Here is a 14,854-nt window from a genome sequence, read left to right as displayed (position 1 = left end):
GATATTTTAATTTAAATGACAAATCAATTTTATTTTTAAGGAAGAATTTGACTCCTGTTTAAAGAGAGCTTAAAACACAGGGCCAAGTTGAAGGAGGAGGCAAAGGTGAAGTGAGGGCAGGGGTTGGATTTGGGCTGAGATGTGTTTTCTTGGAGTGCCAATGGAAACAAAGATTTACCCTTTATCCCTGGCTATTTCTGTCAGAGACTACAGCTCTGTCCTTCCAGACAGCACCGGGGGTTTAACCACTTGTTTGCCTTTTGCTCAGCTTTGTGAGCTCTTCAGGGCTGTCCACTTGGGGTGGGAGAATTCTCTGGTATCTCGGGTTGTGTCTTATTAGTGCAAATTACAGAAGCAGCACAGCCTAAGTGCCACAGTTTGGTAATAATAAGGTCCCAAATTCTGTTTGTCAAGTAGGACAGTTTAAACTTGGTATTTCATCCTCTCTAAGGCTTCTGTTTGCCTCAAGTCTTCCTCTTGAGTCATCAAATTGTGTTGAGGCTTTGGGGCAGTTCCTGGCTGGGTTGGTGATGCATCTGCAGTAGCTGTGCCAAGGCACTCGGGGTGTTACAGGGACAGGATTCTCTCTGCTGCCTGTTAACCCTTTGGGTTATTGGCAGCAGGTCCCAGACTCTGATGCCATGTCTAGTAACAATTCAGATGTGAATATCTCAGATCACCAGGTTAATGCAGATAATACTAAACTTGGCTGAATAATCCATGTCTTTGTTTCTCTGCTGCTGAGCTCCTGTCCAGCACCGCGGACTGCAGACTTGGATTCTAAAACATTCTTAACAGGAGTTACCTTGAAGGGATCAGCTCAGTTATTTTGAATTTCTTTTCTCTGTTTGGTAACTGACTGGTTTGGGGTAACAGTTCCAGTGGAAAAGGCAGAGTCACACAGCTGCTTCTCTCTGCCCCCTGTGGTGGGTCAGGAAACCAGAAGAGTCACACAGCTGCTTCTCTCTGCCCCGTGTGGGGGGTCAGGAAACCAGAGACCATTCTGACAGTTAGCAATTCACGTCTCAACTCAGCTCCTGTTCTGCATTGCACAGATGTAAATTTGGCAACCCAAGCAGAGCTGTAAGGTGATGTCTCTCGTGGATTCTCAAAACCTTATTGCTTAGAGCACCTTGGTGTGAGGCTGTGAGACAGATACGAAGGTAAAGGGGAGCAAAACCAGCAGTGCCTGTTCAGGGGGCAGAAACCTCTTCTCCCCAGAGACCTTGTATGTTGAAGAATCAGTTTGATTGCCATCAGACCAGACAGTGCTTCGAGGCCTGTGGTGTGTCAGCTGAGTCGTGCTCTGTGGAGCAGTACTGGGAGCAGATTTGCTGCAACAATCAGCTCCAATTTTTCTTGGTTTTTCCCCTCCATTTGAACAAGACACGTTCCAGGCCATTAAATCAAGTTGTAAACTCAGAAAAGTGGCTTGTGGTAGACATCAATGCCCTCAAGGGCAGTAGAATAATCATGGAGAAACTGACATTGTCCTGTTCTCTTAGCAGTTCCTCTTTCTCGAGATTCTGGAGGAGTCAAAGCAAATCAAAGTGAATACACAAGCTGCAAGTGTTGTACCTCAGAATGGATGTTCAGTGGGAAAGAAAAGATCCTTTAGATTCCTGTAGTTTACTCCTCAAAGGAGTTAAGTTCAAGCATTGTCCTTTGCTGTCTTGGAAATCTGATAAATCTCAAGTCCTGCAGTGTCTGAGCCATATTCTGCAACGTGTGCTTAATTGCAGTAACTGACCAGCAACTATCAATAGTTCATGTTAACATGTGGAAATGTTGAAAGTACAGGGAGATAAAGTGGATGGTTAAAAGAATTGTGGTTTCTGGTATGTAACTCAGCTCTTTGTTTGGTGCATTGATGTGTAACTTGCCCTGGAAAAAGTACAGCTAAACCAGAGCGAAGCTATTAGTGCAGAGAGTAATTTGAACAGCTCTGTACTAACCATAATTTCCATTCTTAGCATGTGATGTGTGTTCTGGAATCTGGATGTGATTTAGCTGTTAGAGAACATTAACTCTGGGCACTCTGATCTCATGTGTGGGGATTGCTGTGGAAATGTGCCCTCCCCTCACTGCTCTCATCCAGCCTTGCTGGGCTCTGCACCTCCTCTGGGCTGATTTGCCTGCTGAAAATCAGGCTCCAGTTCCAGCGTTTGAACCGGGTGTGAATAAGAATCCCTGTGCTGGAAGTGTCAGTGAAGTGTTGTGCTCAGCACCAGATGGGGAAGGAATAACAGAACCACTGCAGAGAAAACAAATGACTTTCAGGCCGAGCCAGTTTTGGTTTCCTGTTGAGTTGCAGCCAGAGAACCTGTTTGCCCTGCTATTGCAAACACTTAGGATTTCTTAAGAGCCCAGTGAGAAGCTGATTTTAAAAACAAACAAACAAGCAAGCAAACCCCCCTGAACTAACCAACCAAGCCCAGCTTGGTCAGAAAGGGGAGAAACCTTTGTGTGACAACTGCTGCCCCTGCCAAAAGTTGAAGCAGCTTTGGAGGCTTTTTCCTGAAGGGACCAGATGCTGCATCTTAAATAAATAAATAAAAATCTTATCAAGCTAAGGGGCCTGAGCCTTCTCAAGGGATTAAAGTGCTTTCATTCATTAACCAGTTCCAGCCCCGTCCCAGTCTGTGCTGCTGGGGCTGAGCTGTAAAGCTGTGGGCCCTGTCCATATGGCACAGGAGCTGCAGACCTGAGCTGCAGCTCTGTGGCCATTGCTGAGTTACTGTCCAGGCAGAAGTGATGTCTCATTTCTCCTGACTGTTTTACACTGCTGGCACTCAGGTGCTGCTTGCTTTGTTGTTTCTCCTGGAGCTCTCTGGCGCTGGCAGGGGCTGGGGGCAGATGATTGTCAGGTTTGTCTCCAGCCCTGTAACCTGTCCCAACAAACATGACGTGAGGCTGTCCAGTGATCCCGTTCCAGGAGTCCCTCCCTGTGGCAGGAACCCTGCCTTGTCCCTGTGCTCTTTGCCATTTCCTTTTTAGATCTCTACTAGCCTTTTTAGACATTTCTTATTAGAAATCTTTGAAGATTTCTGTTTTCCAGAATGTTTTTGTAACACTGAATAGAAAATGCACTCCTGAGTTTAGCCTGTTGAAATATCTGTGCTAATATTTAACTCCTGGGAAAACAAGCTCTCACTGGTGGTGTGAGAGTGGGAGCAGAACCTCTTGCTGCAGTATGGGAGGGTAGGAGAGGAGGCAGATCTGGGAGCCCAGAGATGTGGCTGTTCTGTGCCCTCCGTGGTGACTCCAGTGGCACAGCCTTTAGCTCTCAGTCAGGGGCTGAGTGTTCCATGGTTTGTCATCTTAAGGAGGAGAGTAACTCTTGGATTTACCTGTGTGTGCTCAGACACAGTTTTGGGTCCTGGAAGGTGTAACGTAGATCACCTTGCTAAGTGGCTGCCACAGGATGAAATATTAGGTATGAATGTTGAGCTGAAGGATCAAGGTATCCAAAGGCTTTGTCTGCACTTGGTCACCTGAGTGATTTTCTGTGTGCAAATCTCTGATCTGTTTTAATGCTAAGCATTTTTCAGCACATGTTGTTACCTACCTGTGGGCAGATAAATAAGATGTGAAGTTAATCTTATTTATCATACCCATCAAGGTGTGAGTTGTGTCTAACTGTGAGTCATTCTGTTCTGGCCACTCCTCACTTAGCTCCTGGCTGAGCAGTTCTGGGTGTGAAGGCAGCAGTTGGTGGCATCTCCACGTGCTTCAGCATAGTGTGTTCATTTCTAGTGTGTTGGACTCCGTGCTGCCTCCCCAGGGAATGATATCCAGGAACATGTTGTCCTTATTTCAACACAGGATGGGCCAAAGAACAGTTTATTTACTTTAGTTTTTGCTTTTGCTTTCTTTGTGGTGGTGATTTCACATGTGGCTTTCGTAGTATGGAAATTGCTGTAAGGTGGTGATTTTTTTTGCCTCCTTTGTGACTGAATGAGTTGATTGAGTTGAACCTCAATAGCACATCAGTTTTAGTTGCTGAAGTATTTTCTGCAGGAAGCAAAGGGTTGTGTGGTAACACAGTCTGTGTGAGTATCTTGCTGTACGTGAAGTGTTTTGCCCACTTTGGCTTTGATTATGAACTTTCTAGTCACCTGCAACCAAACTGGGTGGAAATGGAGAGGTTTCAGAGTTCTTACAAGTTCCATGGGACAGCCCAACAGAAGGTAGAGGCTCAGAGAACTCACATGGTAAGGCTTGTCTGGGTACTGTTCCCACCCACAGGAACAGCAGTAGTCACTCTGGTGTTTTTAGCTAGTGAACTCACCCAGCCATGATATCCAATGCCCCAGGAAAACTGGCACGGTTAGTCCTGTTACTCACAGACATCCTGGGTGACAAATCTGATCTGGGGAGGGCAGTTTGAGGCCTGGTGGGTGTTGTGGCAGTGTTCAGTCAGACCCTGATCCAGGGTCAGGTGCTATGGAGGTATTTCTAACGGGAAATCTGAAGGAAATACCTGTCTGGTATCTGCCTGATCTCAAAAAGACAGGCAAAAACTGAGAGGAGCTGAGGTTCCCTCTGGTCTTGAACGGGTGAACAAGTCAATTCCAGACAGTTCTTGTGCTGCTGGAAACAGTTCTGCTGGACTGAGAGCACAGGGAAGGTGCTGATGGTGCTGAGGGAGCTGATGGTGCTGAGGGAGCTGATGGTGCTGAGGGAGCTGATGGTGCTGAGGGAGCTGTGGCAGGTCCTGGCTGCTCCTGCTCAGTGTGTATCCTGATGGGGCTTTGCTTTTCTCAGTGCTGAAGGTGCTGGAAGTGGTGTCTGTGTGGCTGTGAAATGGCCAAGTGGTGCTTTCAGGAGTGGCCAGAAGTACCTGCTGAGGCAGGAGGAGCTCAGAGCATTGTTACTGATCTTTTGACTGCTCTCAGCAGGCTGAGTAAGTGACACCAGTGCCTGTCCTCTTTTCAGTGCAAGCTGCTCAAATAGCATCCTCATTTTCTAGGCCATCTCCCTTTTTGCCTGACTTACTCTGGTTTGTTTGTTTCCTGCTTCTCCTTATCTTTGGAAATTGGCTCTGCCAAGGTTCTCACAGGCTCTGTGTTCCTCCCCCTGTGTTTTCATCAGGAGGTTTTTAACCCTTCAGGTCCACAAACCCATTTTGCTTTGAAGCAAATGAACTAAGCTCAGTTATAACTGGATAAATGGAAGTTGCTCACGTTTCCTGTGTTTGACATGACACACTGAATCCCGAGCAGATCTCCCCCACACTGACCTGCAGTCTCACCTGGTTCTGGGGTGTGTCACTGCTTTGTGCCTTACAGCCTGACTGCAGAGTGTGGCCACTGAGGGGAAAGGTCTGGCAGTTCCCTCTGTTATTTACTCACCTGCCTTGGCATGAGTGAAGGTCATGGAAAACTCTCCTCCTGGGACTGATGTCCCAGTTTTTCTTAGAGCTTTTAGAAATCTTTTAGTAAACTTTATTCCCTGTTTCTCTTAGAAACTGGATTTATTATTTTAGTCCTTCATGCAACACTGGGAGTGGATCTGCTGGAAATGCAGCTAGTTTAGGGGGTTTTTTTAACCTTCCTTTGCTATAATTCTTGTGATTTCTTTTAATAATTTTCTATAATAAAAGCTATAATTCTCCAAGTACAATTCTTTTTTCATATTGGTAGGAACAGTGTAGTTCAATCATATCATCATCTCTTCTTCCCCTTTATGGCACTGCTAACTCTAGATATGTCCAGCAGCTTGTCCCATGGAAAGCCTTTCCCATACTCCGTTGTACCACTAGGGAGTAAGTTCTGTTCTCCAGGCAGGTGTGTTGTCAGGTGCAGAGGGAGAGGAGTACCCTGTGTGAGGCTCAGGCTCTGTAGGGCAGTGCTGGCCCTGTCTGAGAGGTGAAATGTCAGAAGCTTTTGCTTGGAGCTGAGCGAAGCTGCACACAGAGACCTTTGCTGATGCCATGAGCACATGGCTGCTGCTGGTAAGGACACACATCTCAGCATTTGCAGAGAGCAGAAACGTAGTGGCTGATTATTCCAAGAATCTTGACTAGGTTTGGGAAAAAAGCCCAAATTCTTTGGCATTCTTCCTTGCCTCTTGGTTTAAAATAACCCAGGTACCATGGTTACAGGACTAGTCACATTGCTGTTTCTCCTGGGGATCTCATGTTGTGCATCCCCATATGTTCTCAGACATGAATTCCTGCATTTCCTCACTCCCACCAGGCCTTGGGGCACAGTCCCATGCACAGGCACTGGGAGGCTGGAGCAGCTCCAGTGGGCACTGGGCAGTGCCAAAGCTTTTCCACCAGGCTGTGTCTCCTGGTTTGTGGTTTGAATGCAGTATCTCCCAAAACACTGTGCATGTTTTACCTGAATGTGGGAGAGGAGCAGAGCCAAGGTGTGAAACCCAAGGAATTCTGCACCTCTGTTCAGTCTGTCCTACCCTGGAACCAGCATTACTTACCGAGGGGTTATTTGCAGCGTGAGGTGGAGGAACAGATTGCAGCAGTTTTTCCTGTCCCTGGGAGGCTTTGCACAGAGTTATCCTCTCTCACTGCAGTGCTTCACACAGCTCTTCCCTGCTCACCTCCACGGGGAGCTCGGGGGGGTGTTTAGGTAACCGATTTGTGTTGTTTGTTAAGAAAAATCACCACCACACACACTCCAGTAACCAGCAGTAAAATTCCTTGGCCTGGCTCGCGGGTTGAGTGAAAGCAGCTGAGGAATCTCTGTGCACCCCCAGACCTGACTGTTGTCTCTGAGGGGATGCTCCTTATCTGGGCTATTGTTCTCGTTTTCCTGTCTGATTTCTTTAGTGTGGTTTTTTTACAGCCTCTTTTGATTTAACTGTGTGTTTTCAGGCAGAAGACAGGACAGAGTTGGGTGGGAAGCAGCATCTAACCTCCTCCACCTAAAGGTGTCTTCCAAATGTATCTAGAAAGAAAGAAACACCAATGAAACAAGACAAACCCAAACAGACAAAAAATCCCTACCCAAACTTGCTAGAAAGGGAATAAGGACAAGTTGGAAATCCCAGCATGGACTGGTAGTGCATGTTTTCCTCTTGCACAGCTCAGTTAAATCTTATTCTTGCGTTTGTACTTAGTTGATGATATTTATCCTCTAGAAAAAGCAGATTATGTCTGAGGGTGATCACATGTTACTGTCCCAGCTGAAGGGGTAGTTCTTCCCAGGAAATCCTCTAACAAGTGTTGACCCTGTGCCACTGAGGTGGGTCTGTGCCCTGCTGGCTCCAGTGCTGGGCTCCAGGGCAGTGCTGGTGCTTGTTTGAGAGAGAGGAAGTTTGGGTGCTCTCTGCCAAGAACACCAAATACCAAACACTCTGCTGGTTACTATATTAGGCTGAGTCATGATAACTGTAAACTCTGTGTGGTTTTGTTCCGTGGAGAGTAATCATTTGCTGCAGTGACACTTAAAGGAGGATCTAAAGGTGACCTGCAGCTCCTCCCAGACTGGCTCTAGGGAGAGAGAAGAGAGCTGCCACCTTAACTGTGGACAGGAGATGCTCTGTCAGCTTTGTCACTTGACTAATGACGAAAAAGTTAATTATTCTTCCCTGTTTTCCTGATGTTTGTGTGGGTTAGGATTTTGTAGCTCCTCAGCTGAGGACTCGTGTTGCTCCTGGAGCTGTCCAGGGAGCAGATGAGCCAGGAGTGGAGCCGAGTGCATGTGGCAGCTCCTGTGCCCTGACTGAGTGCTTGGAGGTCACTTGGAGCTCTGGTGCACAACAGAGCTCTCAGTTCCTGGATGCTCTGTGAGCATGGTTAGCATCACAGAATCCTCAGGGCTGGAGGACAACTCTGAGATCAACAACCTTTTGGTTGTACCCAGACCTTTTTCACTCTTTGATTTGGAAACTTACTGAATGCTTCTGTGTGTCTTACTCCTGTAGGTTGGTGGGACAAAAGCTGGAGTTGTTCGGTTCTTGGGAGAAACTGACTTTGCTAAGGGAGAATGGTGTGGAGTTGAGCTGGATGAGCCTCTGGGGAAGAATGATGGAGCCGTTGCTGGAACAAGGTTTGTCTGTCATCACATTTACCTTCACATTACAGGGCTGGTGATCACCACTTCCAATTGGCAGTGGCTTTTGTTTACTTACAGCCAAAGATGTGTCCTGTATAGTCAGCTTACACGTGTAGGTGTGTGGAGTTCACGTGTTTCTTTGCACACATATTTTGTTGCACTTCCATTTCTTTGCACATCTGTCTATGCCTGTATTTATTTGTGCCTGTCTTTATACATAGGAGTGTGTATATGCATGCACACACGTATTTATACCTAGGTATGTATAAAACTCCATGCTTTAATTAAAATCTGATCCTTGTTTTTAGCTCTCATTTGCTGTTGGCAGCTCAGAGGAATGTACAGAAGAGGAACGCTCTGCATGTAAAACTGGGTCTGAGTGGAATGTTTTAGGAGCTAGAGCTCTAGCTCAAGTGTTTACTCTGACTTCCTGAAGTCTGATATAATCCTGCTGCTGCAGCCTCTCAAAGTGCCTTTCCAAAATGAATTGCAATCTCCTGTAGATGAGATTGTCACCAGCTGCTCCTCTGTCCTTTAACCCCTTCAGACTCTCCATCCAGAACCCTGTGAATGCATCTGAAAACAATGTCATTTACACCTTTGTTTTCTGCTTTGCTTTTTGAAAGGTATTTTCAGTGTCAGCCCAAGTATGGTTTGTTTGCTCCAGTGCACAAGGTCACCAAGATTGGGTTCCCTTCCACCACCCCAGCCAAGGCCAAGCCGACGGTGCGGAAGGTGGTGGCGACTCCCACGGCGCTGAAGCGCAGCCCGAGTGCCTCTTCCCTCAGCTCCCTCAGCTCTGTGGCCTCTTCAGTAAGCAGCAAGCCAAGCCGTACAGGACTAGTAAGCTTCTGTTTCTATTGCATGCTCCCCATTCCCAACCAGGAGCCCACATGGCACTGCCTACGCAGCCAGTTGAGCCAAGCACAATGTACACTGAATTATGCTGTTTCCATTCAAAGCATGCATGAAGGAAGGAGATCTTAGCTAGCCCTGAGGAGTAGCTGAATATTTGGTATTTACACTTACACAGCTAATTCAGGCTAACAGTGAGTGTGGAACCAAAGAGGCTTGTGGTGCACAGACTGCCCTGGGGCTGGTCCTTCTCACTGCCTGTCATGAGGATCTGTGTGCACTGAAGCTTCTCTTGGTCACACTGTTGTACTAAGCAGGAAGCTTCAGACTGGCTCAGACGTGGCAGGATTTTCCTGTTGAAGAGCTGGGGGTGCAGCAGAGCAGTGGCCAAGTCTTTGCTGCCAAAAGCCTCTTTCTTTCCTTTGAGGTGTGTTCTAAGCCCGTGAGTGTGTGAAGTGCTGCCCAGTGCAGTGGCTCAGGTGAACTCTAACACTGCTAATTCCACCTAATACACTGACTGTGCATTCTCCTGCACTTGCTCTGTTACATAAATGTCCTAATCTTGGGTCGCAGCAGCAAAACAGAAACCTTCTGGGAGAGGGACTTTTAAAAAGTCTCTGTAAAGGCAATTGAAAGCCTAGAAATGATTGGGTTTGTGCAGAGTCACCCTGGAGTGCTGTGATCCCAGGCAGGAGGCTGCAGGCACACACTGAACATGTCCCACATACACTTGCTCCTTTTGCCTCATATTGTGCCTCAGGAACTTTACACGATTCAGGCCATAAAATACAAAGTTTCTGTAATCCATTATTTCTGGAGTTAAAATTCCAGCTTTTGTCTACCTCGTTATCTCGGGCAACGTGAGCAGGTGATTACCAGCCAAGTTCAAAGGGTTGTCCAGCATAGCTCAGAGACTTCTTCTGTACTCAGTCTTGACACAGCAGCCTTCATGCTTCACTTCCAGGAAAACTCCAACCTCCCTGGAAATTGCTGGGCTCCCCCAGAGTCTCCTCAGTTGCTCAGGGCTGTTGCTATTTCTTCTTCCTGTGTCGGGAGAGCAACTGTCAGAGCAGGTGATTGGGTGATTTACAGCCTCTCTGATGCAACTTGTATTTATTTCCAAGTCTGAAGGAAGTTGATGTTTCTCTGAAATCTTTTGGATTTCTCTTGGAATTCAGTGGAGTTTGAAGCCTAGAACTGTTAAAACCCAATACATTCTGGAGTGAGATGATGCAAGGTCAGGGCAAACCTGGTTTCACTTTACCTGCAGTTCTCCTGATTGAGTCATTTTTATCTGTATTCTTTAAGTTTAACCTTTCAGGGTTTTTTTGCCTGAAATAATTGAATTCCAAGTGATGCAAACATATATTTTAAGCAGATACCAGTTGTTACTCCCAAGTTTTAGCTGTCAGGGTGGCTTTGAGGTCAGAGTAGATGCTTCTCCCCCTGGATGTTTCACTGCCCTCACAGAGCTGCCCGTTGCTGGTTGGAGTTCCTAGAGCTTTTTGTGGAGCGTTTGGAGATGTCAGACTGTTGGTGGTGGCCCAAGACAATGACTTGGTAACTAGAGGCACAAGGTTTTGGCTTGCTGGAAGGTTGCCTTTCTGGTTTTAATGCAAAAAGGTGCTTAGAACAGGCTGAGTCAGCCTTTGTGTGAGCCTGCTAAGCACCCCAGGGTGGTGCCAACCTCTGGCTGCCTCCTGCACCTGCTGGGTGCCACCAAGTGAAGTGCTGGAAAGTGAAGTCATTTAAATGTAAAAGGAGAAGGTTCAGTAGGTCACAGAAAGTATTTGCTTCACTAACCCCATGTTTGTAGAGCCTGGAGTTATCCCTTGTTTCCTTTCCTTGGAGGCAGAAGGATTTCTAACCTGTCTCCTTTGTGAAGTTAACAGAAACATCTTCTCGGTATGCACGAAAGATTTCGGGTACCACAGCCCTCCAGGAGGCCCTGAAGGAGAAGCAGCAGCACATTGAGCAGCTCCTGGCAGAAAGGGACCTGGAGAGGGCAGAAGTTGCTAAAGCGACCACTCACGTCGGGGAGATCGAGCAGGAATTGGCCCTTGTTCGCGATGGACACGATCGGGTGAGAGTTACTGCTCTTCTTGCTCAGAGGCTTTGACACCACTGGCTTAACCTCCCAACCGTGTCTCCTTGTTGAAAAGATGTGGGAGTACGAGGTGGTGCTCCAAAAGTAAAGTAGTCCATGCCTGTGAGATGTTCCTTGCAGGAGCTTTGGCTGGAAGAAATAACAGATTGCTTTATGGAACTCATTGTGGCTGAGCTGGAGCATGGCAGCGTTCCTGCCCCTCAGCCCAGCACTGTCAGATTGTGAGGTGTAGGTGCATAACTTGGCAAAAATTCGTGTCCTGCCCAGCTCAGTAGATGTTGTTTCTCCCCCTGGTGACTAGCACGTGCTGGAGATGGAGGCCAAGATGGACCAGCTGCGAGCCATGGTGGAGGCTGCAGACAGGGAGAAGGTGGAGCTCCTCAACCAGCTTGAGGAAGAGAAAAGGTAAGCCCAGGCTGTCTGTAGTGTGTAATTCTGTTAGAAACAAACTTGGCATTGAGAGCAAATGCTGTGGTGGCTTTAAATAGGAGAAAATATTCCAACAGTGCAGATCTGGTGGTGTGTAAGGACAGCAGCTTTCCTTCCCTCTGGTGCTGCCCGTGAGAGATTCCTCCTTGCTGTGCCTGGCACTTTGCTGGCACAATGGGAACGAGGTCACTGTAGTTCTGATTCCCACTGAAAAGTGAGCTTGAAAGTGTTTTCTTCCAAAGGCACCTGAATTTTAAAGAGCTGTCCCCACAGGAAAGTTGAAGACCTTCAGTTCCGCGTGGAAGAGGAATCCATAACCAAAGGAGACCTAGAGGTAAAATATCTCCAGCTCTGGGAGTGGGATCTGTGGGAGGGCCCAGCAGTGCAGTCAGTGTTCCCTGGAAGAGAAAGGAATGCAGTACTGGTCCAGGCACGTGGAAGTGATTCCCAGTCCTGCAGTAACCTAACTGAACACTGCAGGGTTGCACCCCAAATTCAGCTACACCCATCAGCACAGGCTGTGCTGAAATGCTGCAGCTGGGCAGGCAGTTCAGTTAGTGCAGAGACACTGCTGTCTCTTGGTATTAAAACAGTCACCCATAAAAGCTCATTCTGAAGTTGTGAAATTATGAGTTAATACTTATGTCTTGGAAAATAAGTATTGAAGACTAGTCCTGTTTGATCAGTTTTTTGGTAATCCTTGAGCTTCCCTTGGGGAAGATTGATTAGTGAGGAGTGTTTTGCCCTGAGAGTTTTGCACATGGAATCTAAACAGCAATTCACATGTGCAGCTTTATCTTTCTGGTGTAAGTGTCTAACTAGCTGCAGCATTGGGCTGCAGCACTTGTTCCCACACCCTGCCAACAGCAAACCTGTGGGAAGGATTGCTCTCAGCTGTCTGTGTCCCAAACCCCAAGCTGGAATGGAAGATACTGTTTAGCTGTTCTGCTCTGGTGTCTAGTCAGGAAACATGAGAGCATCTAAGTAACTTAAAGTACAAACTTGTGTTGCTGTAAAGTATTTCTGTGTCAGTGTTAGCCCTACAAAAACAATTCATTTCATGTAACATTCCTTTTGTTTTAGTCTTCCATTCATGTTAAGATGCCCATCTAGACTCAGCACAGAGTGCTCCTTTAATTAGCCCACAGAGAAAGGCAGGGTTTGGTTTCTGTTGGTTTAACCAGTCAGCAGCAATGCCAAACCACCCCAAAGCCTCAGGTGTGTCAGGCAGTGAAATGAGCTGTTGTTTGTGCTGGATTGGCAGTGCTGAGTCTGCAGGTGAAACATTTCTGTCTGTTTGTGTTTTAATTTCACTGATAGCGAAAGAGGCACATTTCGGACGACCCAGAACATGTAAGAGGGCACCTGAGTGTGCAGAGACATCCCCTGTTAACAGACTGTGTGCAGAAAATGCTTCTACTGATCCACTAACGGCGTGATCTGTCCCGAAGCATTGGCCCTGGTGTCTGTGTGCATGTTGCTTCCAGAGCAGCTCCAGCATCCCTGGGAAGAGTGTGTGTAATGACTAAACCCCATTAACTGGAGACAGGGCAGATGTGTCACTGGAGCTCTCTGGGGCAGAGCTGCTGAGGAGTGGAGCAGTGTCCTCAGCTCGGGTGCAGGGCCCTGTCTGCTCCCTGTGAGCTCCTGCTGCTCTTCAGAGTGACGTGCGAGTAGCTGATCCATTTCTCTGAGGGCAAAAATCAGTGTGCTCCTTCCTCCCCTTATTTATTTCCTCTTTGGTATGAAGTGCTAAGGGGACAGATGATGAAAACCATCTGCAGAGTTAGTGTGCAAAGCTGTCTGACTTTCCTGTAGCTTCTCTCGGAATTATGTAGAAAAATACATATCACTTGATACAGAAACGGCTTAGGAGGTACTTAAGCAGCTCTCTTGCTTCCACAGCTGAGAACAGTGGAATTTCAGAGGCAGATTTTCCCAGGCTGCTTCTGCTGCATCCCCAGCCAGGACAGGAAGCTCTCAAGACTAAAACTGGTTTCCTGCTGTGGTTTCTTAGGTGTTCCTTCTGCAGAGATCTGGGTCTCCTCGGGCCGACGGTGTGTTAGAAATACCTCTGCACGTGTCCTTCCTCTCTTGTCTGTGCTCTCCTGGTTCAATCCTCTCTCCACTCCCGATTTCCCTGCTCTCATTTTCCCTGGAGAATGGACATCTTCGCTCTCTACAGGAGAGACATTGGTGGTCACTTGGTTTCTAGGCTGATGCTTCATGATCTGTGTTCTGTGGTCGGTGTCCCAGGGGCTGAAGGTTGTCTTGCCCCATCCCAGAACAGATTATCAGCATTTGTGGCTTCAGCACAATGTTGCAGATCGGTGGAGAACTTCACAGCAAGGTTTAGTCTGAAGTGGAGGAGTAGCCAGAATCCAGCAGTGCTGAACACAGTCTGAAGCTGGAGTGGAATTCTCCAAGGTTCAAGGCAGAGTAAGGCTCATCCCATTTCCACATCACTTGCCTAACTGCAAAGCTTTGAAGAGGGGGAAGATGCTTCCTTTGGTCCTTCGTTGATTTTGTTTTCTGTGGTTTTGTCTCCTGTTTTTCTTTTTCATCCAAGTTAAGGTTTGCAATCAGAATCTTCTCTTCTTTCTCTTCTTCTGCTCTTCCCAGCTCACTGTGCTTTCCTCAAGGAGAACCTTAATCATTTAGACGTTTCTCTCTACATGATCAAGAGAGAAATTGGAGTGATTCAAGATTTGGCAGTGATCTTTCCCTCAGGGAATCTGGAGCCTGTCCCTTGGAAATCAGAGCTGATTAAAGGATAATCTCTCATGCTCTCAGTGGGAAAAAGGTGCCAAGCAAAGATCTCTTGGGTTGTTCCTTTTCAGCCTTTAATTTCCATTTTGGTAGGATTTTAACTTACTTCCCTGTGTAGTATGTAAGAGAGAAGGTTTGAAAAGCCAGCCCTGTGAGCAGTGATGGTGTGTCTGATCCTTGCAGTGCTACAGCAGTAATGTCTGTAACATTAGTGATCAGAGTTTGGGTTTGATGTGGCATAGAAAAACTTCAGGTAGTGTATTTTCCAAAGGTGTGAGGAGAATCCTGTGAGGATCAGGTTTGGGATTTCTTGGGTTTCAGAGATGCCTTTGGTGAATTAGAGCAAGAGAGGGATGAATTCCTGGTTTGTTGAACAGATTATGTCTCAGAATTTTGCTGGGGATCAGAACTAATACTGTGCCAGGGAGGGAACTGAACTGCAGCCACTTAGAGAATCCTTTGATTTCCCTTGGAGTACTTAATTCTGTTTTCAGACCTGTGGGTGGCAAAGGAGTTCTCTCTGTTCTTGTGGAGCTTTTTCCCCCAGATAACACTGAATATCTTCCACATCTGCTTTGGAATTTAGAGAAGTAGACTAGTCTAAGAAGCAGCTTTGAGTGTTTGTGGATTTTAGTGTGTGTGGATCTGCTAACTCCATAGTAACACAGACCAA

The 14,854-nt window shown here is 47.0% G+C and overlaps 1 protein-coding gene across 3 annotated transcripts in view; it reads left to right on the top strand.

Annotated features, from left to right (window-relative positions):
* Positions 1-14,854, top strand: part of CLIP1 (CAP-GLY domain containing linker protein 1) — a 31,795-nt gene that overhangs the window by 2,350 nt on the left and 14,591 nt on the right. For 2 of the 3 annotated variants that reach the window (XM_009071835.1, XM_009071834.1), the window contains exons 3-7: positions 7,891-8,015; positions 8,648-8,864; positions 10,762-10,959; positions 11,285-11,388; positions 11,686-11,746. In XM_009071835.1, the coding sequence (XP_009070083.1) occupies positions 7,891-8,015; positions 8,648-8,864; positions 10,762-10,959; positions 11,285-11,388; positions 11,686-11,746 (705 nt within the window). Of the gene's footprint in view, positions 1-7,890; positions 8,016-8,647; positions 8,865-10,761; positions 10,960-11,284; positions 11,389-11,685; positions 11,747-12,732; positions 12,766-14,854 lie in introns of all 3 variants that reach the window. The other variant, XM_009071833.1, reaches the window with a different exon arrangement.

Source organism: Acanthisitta chloris, unplaced genomic scaffold (genome assembly GCF_000695815.1).
Source record: "Acanthisitta chloris isolate BGI_N310 unplaced genomic scaffold, ASM69581v1 scaffold19493, whole genome shotgun sequence".
Taxonomy (NCBI): domain Eukaryota; kingdom Metazoa; phylum Chordata; class Aves; order Passeriformes; family Acanthisittidae; genus Acanthisitta; species Acanthisitta chloris.
Note: the sequence above shows the minus strand (reverse complement) of the source record. Positions and strands in the feature narration are given on the sequence as shown.